The sequence below is a fragment of the Taudactylus pleione genome, unplaced genomic scaffold, assembly GCF_031769625.1.
Source record: "Taudactylus pleione unplaced genomic scaffold, aTauple2 ptg000089l, whole genome shotgun sequence".
Classification (NCBI taxonomy): Eukaryota; Metazoa; Chordata; class Amphibia; order Anura; family Myobatrachidae; genus Taudactylus; species Taudactylus pleione.
This window is the reverse complement of record NW_028284491.1, coordinates 15,897,469-15,917,750: the sequence shown is the minus strand read 5'-3', so window position 1 is coordinate 15,917,750 and position 20,282 is coordinate 15,897,469. Positions and strand designations below refer to the sequence as shown.

General features: G+C 43.6%; 1 protein-coding gene across 1 annotated transcript in view; it reads left to right on the top strand.

Moving 5' to 3' along the window:
* LOC148527402 (uncharacterized) overlaps positions 1 to 19,777 on the top strand; it is a 54,702-nt gene extending 34,925 nt beyond the window's left edge. The window contains exons 8-15 of the mRNA XM_088469218.1: positions 3,706 to 3,764; positions 3,965 to 4,025; positions 7,425 to 7,483; positions 7,791 to 7,842; positions 8,986 to 9,044; positions 9,240 to 9,300; positions 13,140 to 13,204; positions 19,613 to 19,777. Coding sequence (XP_088325344.1) covers positions 3,706 to 3,764; positions 3,965 to 4,025; positions 7,425 to 7,483; positions 7,791 to 7,842; positions 8,986 to 9,044; positions 9,240 to 9,300; positions 13,140 to 13,185 — 397 coding nt within the window. The 3' untranslated portion in view covers positions 13,186 to 13,204; positions 19,613 to 19,777. The remainder of the gene's footprint in view (positions 1 to 3,705; positions 3,765 to 3,964; positions 4,026 to 7,424; positions 7,484 to 7,790; positions 7,843 to 8,985; positions 9,045 to 9,239; positions 9,301 to 13,139; positions 13,205 to 19,612) is intronic.
* The last annotated feature ends 505 nt before the right edge of the window (positions 19,778 to 20,282 follow it).

The following is a 20,282-nucleotide window of genomic DNA, read 5'->3' as shown; positions in this document are numbered from 1 at the left end:
TAAAGCATTTGATAAAATGGAAAAGATATATAGATGATGTCATATTTATCTGGGATGGAGAAGAAGCAATGCTTACCAAATTTCTGACCTACATCAATAACAATTCATTGAATCTGGAGTTTACTCACAATTATAGTAAACAGAGTATTCAATTTTTGGACCTGGAGATATATATAGAGGACAACACATTACAGACACGGACATTTTTTTAAAAAGTTGATTGTAACAACTATCTTCTGTCCTCCAGTAATCACCATCCAAAATGGATTGGTAATATCCCGGGGGGACAATTCCAAAGAATCAAAAGAAACTGTACGGATAATGTAACCTTTAAAGAACAAAGCAACTTTCTCAAAAAAAGATTCTTGGAAAGAAATTATTCAGAAAAAAACATCGATCACAGTTTGAAAAGAGTAGAAGAAATGAAAAGAGAAGATCTGCTACTCTACAAAAATAAAAAAGAACAGAGCCCGCCTAAGACCCTTTTCATCACTCAATACAATAGCTACACTAAGGGATTGGAAAAGAGTCTAAAGAAACATTGGCACCTATTGGAACTTGATCCAGAGATAAAAAATGAAATTACCAGCAAGCCCAGTATTGTCTACAAGAAAGCACGAACTCTAAAAAAAAAAAAAAAAAAAACATACTTATGGAAAGTTGTATACCTCCAGAGAGACTGAATTTTACACAGAAACAAAAAGGATTTAATCACTGTCTAAATTGTAAAGCCTGCAGGGAAACAGGCAAGAAATCCACCAAAACGATTACAGAATTTTGTTCCAATACGAAGAAAAAAATTCAACATCACCCAGAGTTTGAGCTGCCACACCGAAGGTGTGGTTTACCTACTGGAATGTCCTTGCGGACTCCAGTATGTGGGCCGAATGATAAGGCAATTAAAAACAAGAATAGGAGAACATGTTTACAACATACATAAAGGTCTAACCACATACAGTGTCTCCAATCACTTTTTGATGCACCATAACAAAGATCCTAAAGGAATGAAATTTATGGCAATTAAAAAAGTGGAAAAAGATTGGAGAGGGGGCCAATATATAGAAAAAATTTGAAGAACAGAAACTGAATGGATATACAGAATTGGAACCCTACACCCCAAGGGTCTAAATATAGACTGATTTAGGAGCTTTTCTCAAATTATAATCTGTATCAATTTTTCGTTTAAAGACTGAATGATTTTATATTTATTTATTGTTTATATGATACAATCCAGCAACAAATGGAACAATATGATACACTCTACTGATAATGTAATGTAAATGTTTGTCTGTTAGCATTCTGTGATTTTACATTCGCATTAATTGGCTTATTATTAAACCAATTATAACTGCACACTACTTTTAAACAGATTTTATTAATAAAATTCATTTATAATTTTTATTGTATACACATATTAAAGAAATACACACTTTTAGATTGCCCAGCTTTTATCCCGTTATCCGGCTAAATATGCGGGATTGAGACATGTCTGACATAATTAACCAGCCAATTACCAGGTTAGCACAAGGATAAAAGATGAACAAGGGCTTCACAGCAACACCTTGATAAAGTCCTACCGGATGAAACACGTTGGTGTTTAGACTACCCCCGACGTCACTATTCCAGTGAGCGCGAATTCCTCCATGAGAACGGCAGATTTCCACCAGGCAGAAGAGTGCAGAAAGACGCTGCTCCGGCGAGCCACTGATATTACAAGCGGCAGACGGAATTGTCATACAGCTGATTATACTGCAGCTGCCTGGACACACCCAGCCCCCGCACGGAGAAGATCTTACACAGGGAAAGGTAGGGTCAGTTTATCCCACTTACCCTGGTATCCAGCGCCCACATCTTAATGGGGAAACCTTTTCAGGACACTTCATTTTTCACTGAAAGCGCTTAAACATTTTTCTACGTTATATGTATTGAGTGTTATTGTGTGTATGTTTCACTATTGCTGGTATTACATTTAAGCACTATCCACTATACAAGCGCTTCTTTAGCATACATTAACCCTTACCTGGCCAGTGATCTGGCCATTTAAAAGAAAGCTGCTTATCACTGGGAGCGCATGATTCATTATTTTATCTTCTAAAATGTCTGTCAAGTAGTTGCACAGTGAGAGTTGGAGGGAGGACCCGCCCCCTCCCAGCTCTCACTGGCTGCCTTACAGACCCAGCACAGGTGTTAAAACTACACTGCTTATGCATACTAGTAATTTATATTCCTTGAAGTAATTTTAGCCAATTTCTTTTTAGTTTGTGTCTATCTCTTTACTGCATTTAATTTTTTTAAATATATTTTCTCAAAGTAAAGTGTGTACTTCCTTTATTACATTCCTATTAGCGTTTTAAGCTGTTTAAATATTTCAGGTTTATAACTGACCATTGTTTTGTGTAATACCCCTTTTCCACCTAAATTCCGGGTCTGACCCGGAGTTGGAACAAAGTTCCTATCCGGATCAGACCCGGAATTTTGCCGGCGCTGACTCGGGATATTCCCGAGTCAGCGCCGCTCACACCGCAGTCGGGTCTGCATAGACCCGGCTTTTGCGGAGTGAAAGTGGACGCTTGGAGATGACGTCATCTTCAAGCGCCACTGAAGCCGGACCAATCGGCCGGCTAGCAGCGCACTCCAGGTCTTCGTGACCCGGAGTGCGCTGTTCCCATAGCAGGGTTTCACGGGCTACGCCTGCTAGTTGCCTGGGTTGGTCACTCGACCCGGCGATCCAACCCTCTGCCCTTTTACACCAGGGAGCTGCCCGGGTTAACCCTTCAAAAACCCTGGTTTTAGCTCCGGTGTAAAAGGGGTATTATTAACCACTTAGCTAGTTGATATTTACCATATTAATTAGGCTGCGAGCTGTGCTTCCTAGTTACCTGTCTGACCTGCACTTAATGTCTCCCAGACACCTGGCTGTCTTTTTTCTGGCATCTGTCCCCAGCACTGAAACCAGTTTTCTTTCTCCCCAGCATGATTACCACCCATTATTTCTCTCTTGAACTCTGGGCCTGATTCAGACCCGCTCGCAAGCGGGTCGATGTTGCACTAGTGCGCATGCGCGAGACCCGCATAGTGACGGCCAGCCATCGCTATGGGTCTCGCACCAAAGGGGGCGTGCTGTCGATGGGGAGTGACAGCACGCCCCCTTTGGTGGGCATGCCGGGGGCGTTGCTGCCCAGACGGAGGCGTTCCCATGGGAACGCCTACCGTCTGGGTCCGGCCCCACTGACATCACTAGTGATGTCAGTGAGAGTGCTTTTGGCCCTGATAGAGCCAAAAGCACTCCAGGGCTTGCGGCAACGAGCCCCTACCGCAGGGTCTCATCGCAAGCCCGATGGTCGCGACCATCTTTTTGGCCGCTCGCATAAGCTGTGGGTGGTCACCAATTTTAGTCAGAGCGTCCGGCTCTGAATCAGGCCCTCTGTTCCCTAACTCTGTTGCTCAGCTCTCTCTCTGCCCCAAACCTTTGTCCTGCCAGGTGCTCCTATCGAGTCCTATGTGATGCAACTACCCCTGAAAGCTTGGTACAGTTTTATTACTGAAACAGTTTTCTGTTGCTATGCTTTCTTGTTATTTTTAACTACTTTTCATAAATATCACTCATCATATTTTGTAGAATCATTCCTGCTGAGTTTGTTAGGGAAAATCCAGTGTATTATTTTTATTTTTGGCTGCATGATTTTTTTTTTTTTGATACTTTAGAGCTACAAGTGGACAGAGCCGAGGAGGATACACAACTGCTTGGAAGCCTGCAGTGACAAGTAAGCATCTTTTGTGCACTTTTTGTAGTATATGCACTTTATGTACATACAGTATGTACCTGTGCTAACCCAAGACCAACATGTAAATTAATTGTGCTAGTATTAAGATGTTTAAGAAATTGTGAATTGAAGATCATAGAGTACTTTACTCTTTCCTTATTAACTGTATTGTCGTACTAAATATTAAATTACTTTTAAAGGTGAAACTAGAGCAGCCTGTAATCGGGAACCTGTGTCTTCATACGAAGCTGACTGGCCTAGGTGAGGAAGAGTAATAACTATGGCCAATTTGCATGTGATCAGCATGGTTGTGGTGTGGTGGTCCTTCTATGCTGCTCCTTTCAATGCATACCCACAAAAGCATCCCTGTCATTCTCTTCCTTTAAGGGTCATGCTAATTACCTCTTTCACCTTCTCGTAGCGGTCATCTATTGCCATCCCTGGTCCTATCTCCAAAGTCAGACAACTTTGCCTTTTGGTTCCACCACTTCCTCTCTTCTGACCTTCCCTCCCTAATTTTAGCGGACACTACCCTGATCTGCTCTTCACTCACCATTGTGACATCTCTGAAGACTTTAGCAATTCCCCATTCCCTCTCTTGGACCATCATCACCTATCTTTTAACCTATCACTCAACTTTTCTCCACTTCTTACTCCCAAGGCTACCATCATCTAGCATAACCTTGAGGCGATTGACCCTATATCTTTCTCCTCCTGGCTGAACTCTCTTCTCTTCCCCCAGTGTCACCATCTCCGTCCCTGAACTACCTGTTTTAATCTATAATTGCACCCTTAATTCCACTATGGATTCTGTTGCTCTTGCTGTCACTTATCACCTTTACAGATTAATGCCTCAACCCTAGCATTCAAAATGTACCAGATACCTGCAAAAGAGAGATGTTCAATATCCCGGCACATGGGATTCCGGCGGTCAGAATGCCGGCGCCAGCATCCCGACCACTGGAATCCTGAAGGTAAGTAATGGGGTTAGGGGGAGGTTAGGTTTTAGGCACTGGGGGGAGGTTGGGTTCAGGCACCAGAGAGGGGGAGGATTAGGATACCGACCAACAGGTATCGGTATCCTAACCCTGTCGTGATGCTGGTGTTTGAATTTTTGAACGCCGGCATCCCATACCCATCCCCCTGCAAAAGTATTCTGGAACTGCCTAGCAATACTAAAGGAATTTGTGCTCCCCGGTGGACTTTTCAAATTTATGCTCTCCTTCTACACTGCTGCACTTTCTATCTCCAAATTTTCTTATTTCAAAACCTTTATCTCCATTCAGTCCTTTAGCCATGTCTCTTACCTTCACGCCTTCCTTCGCTTCCCCGCACTATCTCTCCTTGACTTCACCAGGCTCTCTTAGCCTCACCCTCTTCTTACCACACAGTTTCTTCTACTCCAGTCTCCCGCAATCTTTCCCCTCTAGCCTGCCAATTCTGACTACCGTCTCCCCAGTTTCAGGAGGTTAAGTCATGGACCTAATCCATTCCACTCCTTTTCTTGCCTCCTCCACTCCCTCTCTCCTGTTGATTTGTTCCCATTTTTCAATCTCCTCAACCTTTCTCTTAAGTTAGACATTTAAGTGGGCTCTTGTCTCTCCCATTCTTAAATGAAAAAGAAATTTGATCCTGACACGCCATCTCTCTGCTCCCCTTTGCCTTCAAGGCTCTCAAGCTTTGTCTACAACCACCTGATCACCTTTCTTTACTCTCTCACTTTCTACTGGAGCATTTTAGTCTGACTTTTGACATTTCAAAGTACAGAAACTGTGCTCACTAAAGTTAGTAGTAATCTCCTTGCTGCCAAATCGATGGACCACTACTCTCTGCTTATTCTTATTGACCTCTCTGCTGTTTTTGAAACCATAGACCACCCTCTCTTTCTGCAAACCCTTCACTCCCTTGGTCTACATGACACTGATCTCTTCTGGCTGTCTCATAACTCCACTTCTCCCCTTCTTCCATTACAAGTTGGTGTCCCCCAAAGTTTTGTTCTTGGTATGTCAAGAACCAATCAGTGTTTTTGTTTTCTTTGTTCGAATACATTTTAGATTGTTAGCCTCTTTCCTCTGTAGCAATACCTAGTCTTGTTTTATTGATCCAAATTGTAAAGTGCTGCTAAATTCATATTAGTGTGGAAGCTAGCATTTGGTAGCCATGGATGATGCCTGTGTTTTTTTTTTTTTTTTTTCATTTGTGCTATATTTTAAAAATGTCCCCCAAACTATTGGTGAATACCCAGTATTCCTAGAATTCAAAGCCATATTTGGAAAACTGTTCTTGCTTAAAAGCAAATAAGCCAGTAATCATGGGCTCATAATAAAGTTAGGGGCAATCTTCATATTCAGAAGAAAGATATTGATTCACTCATGGGAGCAGATGAGTCTACAGGATGTCTCAACTCTGGACAACCCCTCCCCCCGACTCTGATACACAGTGCCTGTATTTTGTGAGGTGCCATACACACCAGTCAGGGGCGTTTCAAGAGGAGGCGGCCCGTGTGCAGTCTCCGTCACGGGCCCCCTCCTCTCAGGCCGGCAGCGCACTGAGCGCTGTTTTTTCCATACTGTGCATGCGCAAAACGCCGTGAAAGTGGCCGCGGCGGCTATTTTCCAGGCGTTCTTTTACAACTGACACCGGTGCTGACGTGGAACTCCGGAGTAGTAAGTATAATATGGACCCAGGGACCCGTGTGCACTGCACACCCTGCACCCATTATAAATATGCCCCTGACTCCAGTACAGGCATTAATGCTACCACTGCTTATGCATACTAGTAACCTTAATTCCTTGAAGTCATTTAACATCTCATGCGACTGTGCCAGGCAACTGGTTAATGTACTCTGGGCCTGATTCAGACCCGGTCACAAGTGCTGAGCGCTCGCAACCGGGTCGATGGTGGCCCACAGTGCATGCGCGAGACCCGGCTAGCGACGGGCACTCAGTCGCTCCGGGTCTCGCACCAAAGGGGGCGAGCTGTTGATGTTGAGTGACAGCTTGCCTCCTTTGGTGGGTGGGCCGGGGGGGTGGCTGCCCAAACGGAGGCGTCCCCGAGGGAATGCTTGCCGTTTGGGGGCGGCCCCACTGACATCACGAGTGATGTCAGTGGAGAGTTTCTGGCTCAGTTAGAGCCGAAAGTTCTCTGGGGCTTGCGATGAACGAGACTCTACCACAAGGATCTCGTCGCAAGCCCGATGGTCGCGATGGTCTTGACCATTGCGACCATCATCATGGCCGCTCGCTATAGCTGTGGGTGGTCACCCACAGCAATGCGAACGGCCAGGTGGCCGCTCAAAAAAAAAACAAAAAAAACCCAGCCCTGATTCAGAGCAAGCGCTCTGTCAGAGCGTCTGGCTCTGAGTCAGGCCCTCTGTTTGATGTAAGCCAGTAGATCATCTGGTAGTTTATATAATAGAATAGAGGTCGCTTATGAAAACTAGTACAGAGGAAAAGGTAGTTTTACCCATGCTATCAGATTTGATCCAAATTGTAAATTTCTTAGTACAGTTTCATTACTGAAACAAAATATATTATTTCTATATAACTAATTTTCATTAATGTAATACTTGGTAAAAGGCAAGAATACTGTCGGTGTATTAGGGTAAATCCAGTGTTTTTGTTGCAATGCATAATGCATTTTAGTTTTTTTATACTTCAGAACTACATCTGGGCCGAGTCAAAAAGGATACACAACTGCTTGGAAGCCTGCAGTGACAAGTGAGTATTGTTGGTGCACACACTATAATATGTGCCATTACTGTACATATGTACCTGAACTACTGCAGAACCAAAATGCAGATTAACTGTACTAGTAATAAGATGTATAAGAAATGAATTGAAGATCATAGTTTTTTATTCTCTCCTCATTAATTTGTCTAACTGTATCCCACTTACACTCATGATAAAATACCCTTTTACTGTCCTGGTGTGCTGTCTTTTAGCTAACTCTTTTAGTAAAGCATGCATAAACTGCAAAGTCAAGTGATAGGAGATCTCTAAATATTACATGGCTTCACTTTTAAAGGTGCAGCCTGTAATCGGGAACCTGTGTCTTCATATGAAGCAGAGTGGCCAAGGTAAGGAAAAGTAATAACGATGGTCAATTTGCAGGTGATCGGCATGGGCACGGTGTGGTTGTCCTTCTCTGCCCATGCTGCTCCTTCCAATTCATAACATCAGAACCCTCCTTGTCTTTCTCTTCCTTTTGAGGTTTATGCTATTCGCCTCTTCCACCTTCTCATAGCTGTCATCTATCACCCCCAGTCCTATCTTTTAAATTTCTTCACAATTTTCCCTCCTGTTGCCCCTACTTTCTCTCTTTGTACCTTCCCTCCCTCCATTTTAGGTGACTTAAATATCTATACTGGTGACCCCTCTAAAATCAGTTTCCTCACATCAGAGTTTGATCTCTCTCAATGGACTTCCTCTTCCTCCCATGTGAGTGGTTCCTCTCTCAGGCATGTGTCCTGCACGAAGCTGATGGCTTTGTATGGGTGCTAGTATCTGGTCCCATATGTTGCAACTGCCCCTAAAAGCTTGGCTGACTGCGGTGGCATCTCATGTGTCCATGCCAGACAACTGTTTAATGTACTCACTAGTAATGCAAAGTAGTAGATCTGATAGTTTAACCCTCTGTCCCATGCTTACGGTCTACCCCATCTGTGCCACCCCTGTCTGTCTTTTCCCTTTAGAATGTAAGCTTTCACGAGCAGGGCCCTTCTCCTCATGTGCTTTTTCTTCCCTTACTTATACTATTATCTACTTCATATACTCACTCCACCTCACCTAACCCTTGTTTCCTGCCACCCTGCTGCTTATTTGAGTGGTATTAATGCTGATGCAGCAATGTTTATAAACCATGTACTTGTCCTGCATTTTCTTGTACTGTAAGACATTTTTTTTTTGTTCTGCTCAATTGTTTATGTACTTCGTTAGGTGCTGTGGAGCCATACAAATAGAGGAGTAGGATGATGCTGATAAAATTGGGGGCACTTGTGAAAGCCTAGTACAAAGGAAAATGTGGTTATGCCCATAGCAATACATTTTGAGTATATTGTAATTTTCATAAATGTCATTTAGATTTTGTAAAGTCATTCCAGCGGAGTTAGTTAGGGTAAATAGTGGGTTGTTTTTTTGTTTGTTTTGGGAGGACGGGAAGGTTAATAATAATAATAATATTATTATTATTGTTATTATTATTGTTTTTTTTTATACTTTAGAGCTACAAATGTGCAGAGCCGAGGAGGATACACAACTGCTTGGAAGCCTGCAGTGACAAGTAAGCATCCTTTGTGCACTTTTTGTAGTATACTGTATCTGTGCTAACGCAAGACCAACATCATGTAAATTAATTGTGCTAGCAATAAGATGTTTAAGAAATTGTGAATTGAAGATCATTGAGTTGTTCACTCTCTGTATTAACTTGTCCTACTGTATTGTATGTACTAAATATTATATGACTTAAATTTTAAAGGTGAAACTAGAGCAGCCTGTAATCGGGAACCTGTGTCTTCATATGAAGCAGAGTGGCCAAGGTAAGGAAAAGTAGTAAGTGGAAAAGTTTGTAAGTGATCAGCATGGGCACTGTGTGGTGGTCCTTCTCTGCCCACTCCTTCCAATTCTTACCCTAAGAACCCCAAGTCATTTCCTTTTTTTTTTTTTTTTTAAAGGTTAATGCTTTTCGCCTCTTCCACCCTTCTCACAGCTGTCCTCTGCCGACCCCTAGTCCTATCTTTAAATTTCTTGACAATTTTGTTTACCCTACTTACTCTCTCTTCTGACCTTTCCTCCCTAATTTTAGGTGACTTCAATATCCCTATTGGTGACCCCTCTAAAATCCTTATCCTCACATCAGCGTTTGATCTCTCTCAGTGGACATACTTATCCTTTTCATTCGAGTAGACACTACCTTGATCTGGTCTTCACTCATCATTGTGACATTACTGACTCTTCCTTCTATGACCATCATATTTCCTATAACCTATCCCTCACCCTTTCTCCACCTCTAACTTGCAAGTTTACCATCACCAAGTGTACCTTTTTGAGATGACTGACCCTATTTCCATCTCCTTTCTGGTTGTCTCTTATCTCTCTCCTGTTGTCACCCTCTCCTGTCCTGACCAGTTTCTCTCTACAATAGCACCCTTATTCTGTTGCTCCAGCTGTCCATACTCAACCGCACAGATCTATGCCTCAACTTTGGCATTCCAAATGCACCAGATACCTGCAAAAGTGCTCACGAACTGCCGAGTGACACTGAAGGAAATCCCGCTCCCCTGCGGACTTCCTACTTTCAAACTTGTGCTCCCCCCTTGCAGTTCTGTCATCTCCAGTGTTATTTCAAAACCTTTATCCCCACTCAGTCCTTCAACCCCCATTGTCTCTTTGCTACCTTCAACTTCCTCCTCTGCTACCCACCCTCCATTCTTGCCTCCTCTCAGCGCTTGTCTTAGCCACTCACTTCACGTCCAAAATGTGATCCATCCTTAAGGACATTACCTACCATTAGGCCATCCTTGCCCCACCCTCTCCCTTCCAATCCAGCCACTGCCCATCTTCCCCTTTCATCCTGCCAATTCTGATTTCCTCCTTCTGAATTTCTGAAGATGAAAACATGGTCCTAATCTGGACCTACCCCTTTCCCCTCTTCCTAGATCTTATTCCCTCCCACTTCCTCTGTACTGTTGCTGGTTCCATTTTGCTCATCTCGCGCACATCAGACACAGTCCCCTCTGCATTTCAGCCTGCTCTTACCCCTCATTCTTGATAAAAAAAAAAAAAAGCTCCTTATGCGTATTATCTACAACTGTTTTATCGCCATTCTTTCCTCCCACTCCCTGCTTGACCCACAACACTGGCTTTTGTTCTTTCCATTTTACAGAAACTGCCCTCACTAAAGTCTATAAAGATGCTCGGCTTATCTTTTCCAAATGAACTGCTTCTGCCTCCCCTCTCCACAAGGGCTTACACTAGCTCCCCTTCCCTTGAGAACCCAATTCAAACTCCACATACTCTCCTATAAAGTCTTTACCCAATCTGCTATGACCTCCTCCTCCTCTCACATTCCCGTTCACACCCACATCGCTTAGTCAATGACTGTCTCCTTTCCTTCCAACTAATTACCTGCTCTCACTCCCACCTCCCCACCACTGGAACGCTTTCTCCCTTCCTAATTGACTCTCCAACTTTCCACAAAGCTTCAAACAGGCTCTCAAAACTCACTTCTGTTAAAGCTTTCTAGCTCTTATCCTAACCAACGGTCTCTCCCCACTGTCACCTCTTCATACATGTGCTTTTCCCGCCCTCATTTATAGTTATCTCCTTCCCATTGCCAACAACGTCGCCATACGTTTGAGTTCAGACAGCGCTGCTTTTTTATGTGTTATGACTGCAGATGCAGCAATTTTTATATAGCTCAGTGAGAGGCACCTGAGACCATTTGGGAGCTGCTTTGGGTGGCACTCTAGTCTTCAACAGGCCCGCACATTACTTTTAGGGGTCAATCCTATTGGGTGCGAGTTGCTATTTTCACTTTGAATTTGCTATGCGAATTCATTTTGCAATCCTATTAGCAACTCGGACTGAATTCGCAACTTTCCACTCGCACCTCCCTGAGGGTGAGAGATGGAAAGTAAAATCTTTATTTTAAGGTTAAATAGTTGGGATACTGTGCTGAACCCCTTGGACACCCCCCAAAAATAGGGTAAAAAAGTCCTTACCCCAAAATCAACTTTTTCATTAGTTTAGGTACCCCAAATTTTATTACAATAATTTTTTAGTTGAAATATAATTGTTATATTTTTTTCAATTTTTCAAGGTGCCCTCAAAGTACCCCAAAATCACCCTTTTTTTTTTTCAATTTTTTTTTTGTTTAATTCGTGTGGGTTTAAACGAAAAAAGTATCATTTTCTTGCACTTAAAAAAAAACAAACACATCAGCCATCTGACACCATTTAGAAACCTACAGTACCTTCCTAATGGCCACAAACAGCCTTCTATACAGTCCTGCTAATGAAATTATCCATTTTGGGGGGGTCCAGGATGGTCTCCCAACATTTTCATGTATTTCTCACAAATCTCATTTTGCAGTCAATTCGCACCCCTCTGCTGCGAGTAGTGCGAATAGGGATTTTTAATTGTATACTTCGCTGCGAAGTGTGCGAGTTTCCAGAAACAACCTCTCAATTCGTACCTAATAGGATTGACCCCTGTAACTGAGTAGTAAGTTAAATTAATACATAATCTCATAGTAGGCATTGTAAAACAAGCATTGCAAGCTATAACAAACAAATATGAATACAAAGCAGGAAGTAGCTGGGGGGTTAAGTGGCCTTCAGTCCTATAGCTTGTATCTTATGTTCTGCTATGTTTTGTACTGTAGACTAGGGATGGGCATAGATCTCTGATCTTGTGCAAAGATTGATTTTCACGCCTGATACACTGCGGTTTGTAGATCGATTTATGGAGACATTGTTTTCATAGACTCAATCCAGAGCTCCCGATGCTGCAGCAAACATATGCTTACGAGGTCCCCAGAGTCTCGTGCTTATGCATCTGCACGAGCAGGACCTCTGATGCTCCAGTGCAGATGTCTTGTGGGGTTTTTCTTTCCTTTTTAATTGCGCAGGCTTAATACTAGTCTAACACCTAATGATGCATGAGTCAAAATAATATCAATACTAGAGACAATGCAGAAGAAGATTGGTAAAATGTTCAATTAAGGGCAGACATGGCGATCCCGCATTGATCCAAAAGATTCACGTGGCAACGCCAATTGGCGATCCCTACTGTAAGTTACATGCAGATAGTGATCGAAGGCTAAAGCAGAGTTGTTTGCAGAAATTGGTTAATTCATATACTGAAGTTTGGTCAGTGATTGACTTTCTGAACTAGATCACATCACCAGGACAAGGTCTTAAGGATACTGTATGTGATGGTTTTCTGCTGTCTGTAGTGCAATCAGTTAGTTTTTAACAGTGCTGTAGTGAGATGTCAGGTTTTTACTGAACACGTGCTCACAAAAAGTGCCACAATACAGAAATGGAATGTTTAGGGAAAGCTAGCTTGTTTTTTGGAATACAGTTTAAATTGTAAGTCTCTTACCTATGTGATATTACACTCTTATTATTGTTCCAAATTGTAAAGTGCTGCAGACTGAAAGCTAACATTCGGTAGCCGTAGACAATACCAGTATATTGGACAAACAGAGACACAATACAGCGTATGATCAATGATTCCAAATCACTGTAGTGTTGTGCTCCTTGCTACATGCCTTGTGCCAGCATGTAGTCTAACAGGTTTTTTTTTTTTTTTAATAACAATCTGATTTTATTCAATGATAAATAAACTTCCCTCTCTTGTATTCATCATAAAGCTGTAGCAATCGTGGACCTGGGAAAGAACATAGGCAATACAAGTGATCTTGGACACTGGAGAGAGGTAAGATTACTCCTATTGTAAGTTATGAACCTCAGTGTGTGTGACTTAAGTCTGATGTTTAATGGAAACTTTTGTCAAAATACATTTTTAATGTTGTGCAAGAGACGCAGGGCTACACAGCGTCCTGTGCCAGGTGCCACCAGCACAGGGTAGTACAGCACTGCCCAGAACGTCCAAAGTAAGCTCTGTATAGAATGCGTGCCTGGAGCGTCCAATGGAAGCTCGGGCAGATCTGCAACAGCGATACTGGCTGCAGGGTGCTAATCCTGGCACCCTGCAGGATAACTGCAGCGGCTGCGTGGCATCAATGGTGCAATCCCCAGGGCACTGCACCCAGGGTGATGGCACAGCTCGCACTTCTAGTTACGGCCCTAAAGAGACGTGAGCAGTGCAGTTTATGTCTATAAAACAAAATAGGTTGTATTGTGCTGGTTAAAAGGTTTCTTTGTAGGCCTGATTCGGACGGAGCAGTGGCCATTTCTGCGTCTTTTGCAGCAGTAGTGTCTGTACTTTGTAGCAGCATCAACATATAGTCACTAAGACCTTCCCTGGTGTACTAATGTGTGTACGAATGTGCAAGGGCTGAGACAGCAAATATGCTTGCGCCATCGAAACTTGCAACAGTCATATATGTTCTGATTCTTTTTGTTTTTTAATATGGCTTACAATGTGAGTGATTAAGCATCTGTGTACGCGACAAGTCAGTAACACGATACTCCCATAAGACCTAGCATCTCTGTGCGTATGAATAGACACCACTTTGTCACTGCCCAGGAAGCCCAATACATTTCTAACATTTCAGAGATCATGCGTCTGAATCAGTACTGCTCCTCTGTGTACAGACAATTGTGTCTTTGATGCAGTGGAGCAATTATTTTTCTACTGCTCATGCATGTAACACCGGCAGTGTGTGCTGCTCAGAATCAGGCCCTGTGCTGCTTTCCAGAGATCATTCAGTCACTGGATAAAGGTCTATTGATCTCTTTCTGCAACTTTAAATGTAAACAAAATAAGATGTACGTAGGACATGTACTAAGCGTTGCATCCGCGATGCCATACATACCGCCCATTATCTGGTAAATAACGGCGATAATATCGCCGGTATGTACCTAGAAAATCTCAAAGCACAGCCCTCCCGTTTAGAGCTGCCCTTTGCGATAAAGGGACTTCCGGGTTTAATACCCAGAAGACCCTCTGGTGTCCTTCTGTGTATGCTCAGAAAGACACGCGCATCGTGGGAGGGAGGTAGGAGGGATACGATTGGATCCCTCTCGGGATGTCCTGAGAAGAGGCCCCATAGGCTTCTATTGGGTAACGCCATCTAAAGGTTGTGCAGTTAACCACAAGTTGTGATGGCATACCATATCTGTATTGAGCAAGGAGTACGTCCATTAAGGAGTCGGCCTTAATCAGAATTTAATTTTAATTTTTTTTTATTTTATTTATTTATTTTTTAGTTTGAGTGGCAGAAATTCAAATGGAAAGTTTGGTGGTCGCTCACATCAGCTTAATGATATTGCTCAGGTGCTTGTAAAGGGCGGGGTTTATACTGAACCACAGAAAAAAGATTCCTTCCAGCACACTGCAGCAATATTAGCAAAAATACTTGAATCCTACATGGTAATAGAAATTCAGAGGTATTTGTTGCATACATTTGCAAATATATGATTAAGCGCCGGGCCAGCATTAAGGCTCCTCTATACCGGCGTCCCTAACATTAAGGGGTTCACGTCCGAGGTGCAGAGCAGCCCAAAAGAACCCAGCCAAGGACCACTCCCAGGGCATCACACGAAAAATGGAAAAAAGGTGATAGTGAAGTGTAAAGTATAGATGTTTGTTTATTATTTACAAACGTCTAATCTATAATCACAGATCAAATGTGCTCAAAACCCTTATCGGGATAGTGTGTGTGTATAAGAGTGATGAGCTCATGCTGAATATGATAATATAGAACTTTTATTAAATAAAGCTTGGTGATAATAGGCTTAAAAATGGTGACCGCCCACTGAATACACCAGTGGCAGTCAAAATTCCAAAATATGTGCAGTATTAACGGCAATGTTCAGTAGCTATCTTTACTAAAAAAGAAAAGGGGAAAAAAACTGTAGAAAAAATCCACAGGATAAAACAAGAAAAAATCTAAATCAATAAATAGATTTTAAGAGCTGATTGTGTGAGTGAAAGCAAGGACCGGGGACCATGGAGCTCGCACTGGAGATTGGCAAGTCTCGTGAAAAAGTTAATGTTGGTGCGGCGTCCCGCACTTATATTGTTGAAAGGGCTGCTGATATGTAGTGGATTGCTGATGGTGACGATGGTGTTCCCGGGGTAAGTAGTAGGGAGAGCCGCCTGAGTATATGGAGGTGTAATGCCAGGCCCGTGTGTGACGTGGGAACGCGTACGGAGCCTACCCGGCGTTGCCAGGCAGCCTCCGGCATGTCCCGTCGTTCCACAGCTGGATGTGCAGAAGGAGGGGGAGAAACGGTTGTGGTGCTATATACCAGACGCCGTACTCCCTGCCTCCACCGTGGACTCACCTCCCAGGGACTCGGCAGTGTCCGCTCTTCCCCTCGCCGGCGTGTTGCAGTCACGTCGTCTCTTCCTTCGGTGTCCTTCGGCGGAAGCAGCCGCTCGTCAGGTGCTGTTGATCAGGTGTTCGCTGGATGAAGTATCCGGTTCCTTGCTCAATGGGGATGTGTAGCCAATGCGTTTCGACCCACATGGGGTCTTCCTCTGGGCGGGATTGATAGGTTGCCTGTGTCTCTGGTTTGTTTAAGTCCACACACTCTGGGCATACCTCATATTTGATTGGTTGATCAGAGGTGAGGTGTGCTTGAGGGATAGGTAAGCCTTGAGTGCCCATAGGCTGAATGGGATGTCAGTCAGTCAGGCCCATGTCCTGGTATAATCAAAGCAATTAATAAATAAAAGCGTGTTCATATCAGCCAGGATTCTGGAGTACTGGAGTGTTTATGTAATTTTAATTATTTCTTATTGTATTAACACTTATTGATTAGATTGACACATCACCTTTTTTCCATTTTTCGTGTGATGCCCTGGGAGTGGTCCTTGGCTGGGTTCTTTTGGGCTGCTCTGCGCCTCGGACGTGAAGCCCTTAACGTTAGGGACGCCAGTATAGAGGAGCCTTGACGCTGGCCCGGCGCTTAATCGTATATTTGCAAATGTATGCAACCAATACCTCTGAATTTTTATTATGTCAGATTCAAGTATTTTTGCTAATATTGCTGCAGTGTGCTGGAGGGAATCTTCTTTTTTCTGTGGCAAGTATTCAGTAGGTTTTGTGAAATTTCAGATCATGTCTAAGAAGCCTTAATGGTGAAACCGTAAGGTTTTTTTGGGGGGTTTTTTTGCATATGGAATTTCATAACTTTTTAGAATTTTTTTATTTTTAGAATTTTCTCCCCTGCAGGTAGCCCGGTTTGTTCCTCCAAACCCCGATTTGTTAATATCGGGGTTTGGAGGAGCAAACCGGGCTACCTGCAGGGGAGAAGGGCAACAAAATTGTACACTAGCATGGGTGGAGGAGGACGAGCTGCAGGTGTGCGGGGCAGTGCACGTGCATCGGTGGACGACAGAGGGGCTCACTGGCGCTGGGCATGCACCTGAAAATCAAATCAATAAGACACAAATGCATGGAAGTATCACTGAGATCCATCCATGCATCTGTTAAAAATTTGAATGTGTAATATTAAAAAAAAAAAAAATGGCGTGCCCCAACAGCACAACCAGCCCCGGATGTTTCACTGCCATTCCTGGTTAAAATACAGGGGACAAAAAGCTTAGGGGTCCCCTGTATTTAGCACAACCAGCATCGGGCTTTCCTGAGCCAGTCCTGGTTGCCAAAATACAGTGGACAAAATACATAGGGGTCCTCTGTATTCAGCACAACCAGCACTGAGCTCAGCCAAGCCAGTCCTGGTTTTGGAAATACAGGGGACACAAAGAGTAGGGGTCCCTTTCACCGGGTCCCCCAGCCAAAGCATTCACCTGGCTGCGGCATAACCCCACCCCCCCAGTAGAAAACATTTTGGTGCTGGTTCTTGAATTTACAGGGGACCCCTACAACATTTGTCCCCTGTATTTAGCACAACGAGCACTGGGTCTCCAAAGCCCGGTGCTGGTTATTCTTTTGGGGAGAGGGTCATGCCGTGTGTGGGGTTTTTTTTATTTGTTTTTTTTTTAACACATGCATGGGTGGGATCAGTGAGACCAGTCTGTGATGCTGTGTGTTTATTTTTACACACATGTAGGCGTCACTGATCTCCCTGATCCGAGTCTACATCGGTCTGCTATCACACATGATCAACTGAATATGCAAATCATTAGATTGTGCACGATAGATCGTGTGTGTGAACTTAAAAAATGGGCACCGATGGCGAACATTGTAGATTGGCTGGCAGGGACTGGATCCTCTCGGATCCAGGTTTGCTGCCAATGACCGCACCGCTGCTGGGTCCAAACGCTAATGCCCATACCCCACCAAGTCCCTGCCGCTGTTAACTCACGCTACCTATGCCAGGAGACAGCCCCGGCTAACGCCCGCTACCTCGGCCGGGTCCCACCTCTGCAAAGGACAGCTATCTTTGTGCACCCAAGTGAAGCCACAGTGAGTACGTCACCTGCTGAGGCTGCGCAGCAAGTTGAAGCTCCTGATCTATATTATAGGGCATTTGTGAGGTAATAGTTTAAAAACTGTAACTTTCCCAATTACCTGAAACCCAAAAGGCCCTACACTGGACAAGAGCTACCTAATAAAAACAAACCCCAAGTCTAAATTTGTCCTGTACCCGGACGCATGCAGCACCAAGCACAGTTCTACCCATACATGCCAAATGTAAATTCTGTATCTCCAATAGCTTTTGAGGTGTAGCCCCTTAAACACCATGCCTCTTTCCTCAGGAATTCTCTTGGGAGAATTAAAATTTTTTCGGGCACGTGTGTGTGTGTGTGTGTGTGTGATAACTTTCTTTCTTTCATAGAGATAGATATACATCTCTATATCTATCTCCCTTATAAAAACACTGCCTGATCACTGTGGCTGCCCAGGTACATAGCAGTAGATGTCAGTGTTCTTCTAGTCAGTGTGATCACTCTGTTACCCAGCAGCTTGAGGATGTCCAACCGGCTGCCCGGGGACACAGCAGGAGCTGCAGCTACTGCTTTTACTGAAGGGGGTGATGCCGGCTGCCCGATCACTGCTGGCGACAGTGATTGGGTCAACGCAGCAGCCACGGCTACAGGAGCTGCAGCTGCTTCTATGGAAGTCACAGCTGCCCTTGCAGCTGCGCCAGGAGGGGGGGTGCCGCTGGGTGCCCGATCACTGTGGCCAGCAGTGATCGGGACATGCAGGATAGGGAGCCGCAGGTGTAAAGGGACCAGCAGGTCAGCTTCCCGCAGCCGCCTAGTGGGCATTTCTGACTGGTTGCATCAGTTGCAACCATGTCAGGGAAAGCCCAGTCTGGTGTGGTCGGTATCTGATGCGATCATGCCAGGCAAGTGGTTTAAGCATTGCTTTTGATGCAGCCTGAATATGGTGTCTAATCTGGGTGTTTTCCCAATAAAAACTGTGAGAGCAGCTATGCCTCCATAAAGGGACTGATGCAGACCTGGTAGCAAACTGGGTGTAAATTCTCTACAAAAATAAATACATGCAAAAATGGCAGATTTCCATACATATGCAGAGCCGTACACTCCTCCAAAATATGTACAGCTCAGCATCTGCAGCATATGCGCTTGGGTTACCAAAAGTCCTCATCATCCACCCTATACCGGGTACAAAGGATACACCTCCAACCAGGCATGTGTATCTTTTCTGACCTGCATGAGCTGCCTTTACGTGAGCGCCCTTTCCTACCACCATTCCGCCTTTCTGGTTGTAAGGTTTAAAAAAAATGGAAAATGCTTTTGACTCTGCAGCCGCACATGTACCTGCATTTGCTTTCTGGCATGCGTTCTAAGCTACGTAACTTGGCGTATTGATATTGGCTAACTCTGCATTGGTCCTAAAGTCTTTTTAGGATGGAATAAGATGGGTAGGGGAAGAGCTGAACATGTGCTGCACTCATGGAATTTGGAACTGCTTTCCAAATCTCCATTTAAGGATGCCACAAAAGTATCCTGCTGAGTATTAAAACTTGTTTCAGAATTATAACATTTATGGTCTTATGAAGTAAAACATTACTACCAAAATGTCAGCAATAGAATTTTTTTAGTTTTTTTTTTTTTATTAGATTACATTTTCTGGGCTTGTGAAGCTTTACAGTAGCAGCTACTTATCAAATTTTGTACATTTTAATAAACAATTCACAATGTTAAATATAAACTAGCAATTCCCTCTAATACGTGCACGTCTAAACTGTTGTTTTTTTGTTTTGTTTTGTTTTTTAGCCTTCAGATTCACGTGTGACAACATGATCTTGTGGACAAGAGCAACATTTTTAACCTTCTTTTTAACTTTTTATAAACTGTCTCCTCAGAGATAAAATATTTTAACGGGGCATTTTCATTTTACTGTGCCATTTTAATGCTCAAATAAAACTTTTTTACAATCAATCTCGTCTGTTTGCCTTGAGCACTTTGTTACTGTACGAGGGGCGTGCAATAAGTTTCCTGATACACAATAAATGTACAAACTAAGTGAACATTATAATTTTTTTTTCAAAGTATTCGCAAGAGGAGACTATGCAAAGTTGCATGCGCTCAAACCACTTGGTGAAGCAGCTGGATCAGTCTAAAGCAGGTATGTCTTCTACATGCTAGATCGAGGTCTCCACTGCAGCTTCCAGTGACTCAAAACGAATCCCACACATCTTGCGCTTGATTTGTGGGTACAAGAAGATGTCTCGGGGACAGGTATGGACTGTACGGCAGATGACCAAGCTCCTGGATGTGTTCATGAGCCAGAAAATCCAACACTTGTGGACAAGTGCCTTGTCGTGATGGATGGTGCATGGAAATGCCTTCCAGGACTTGCGGCAGGCATTGGTTTTCGTACTAGTCCACAGTGGCAGTGCGCTGCTGCAGAAGTGGTACGATAGCTACATGACCAGTCTTGGCC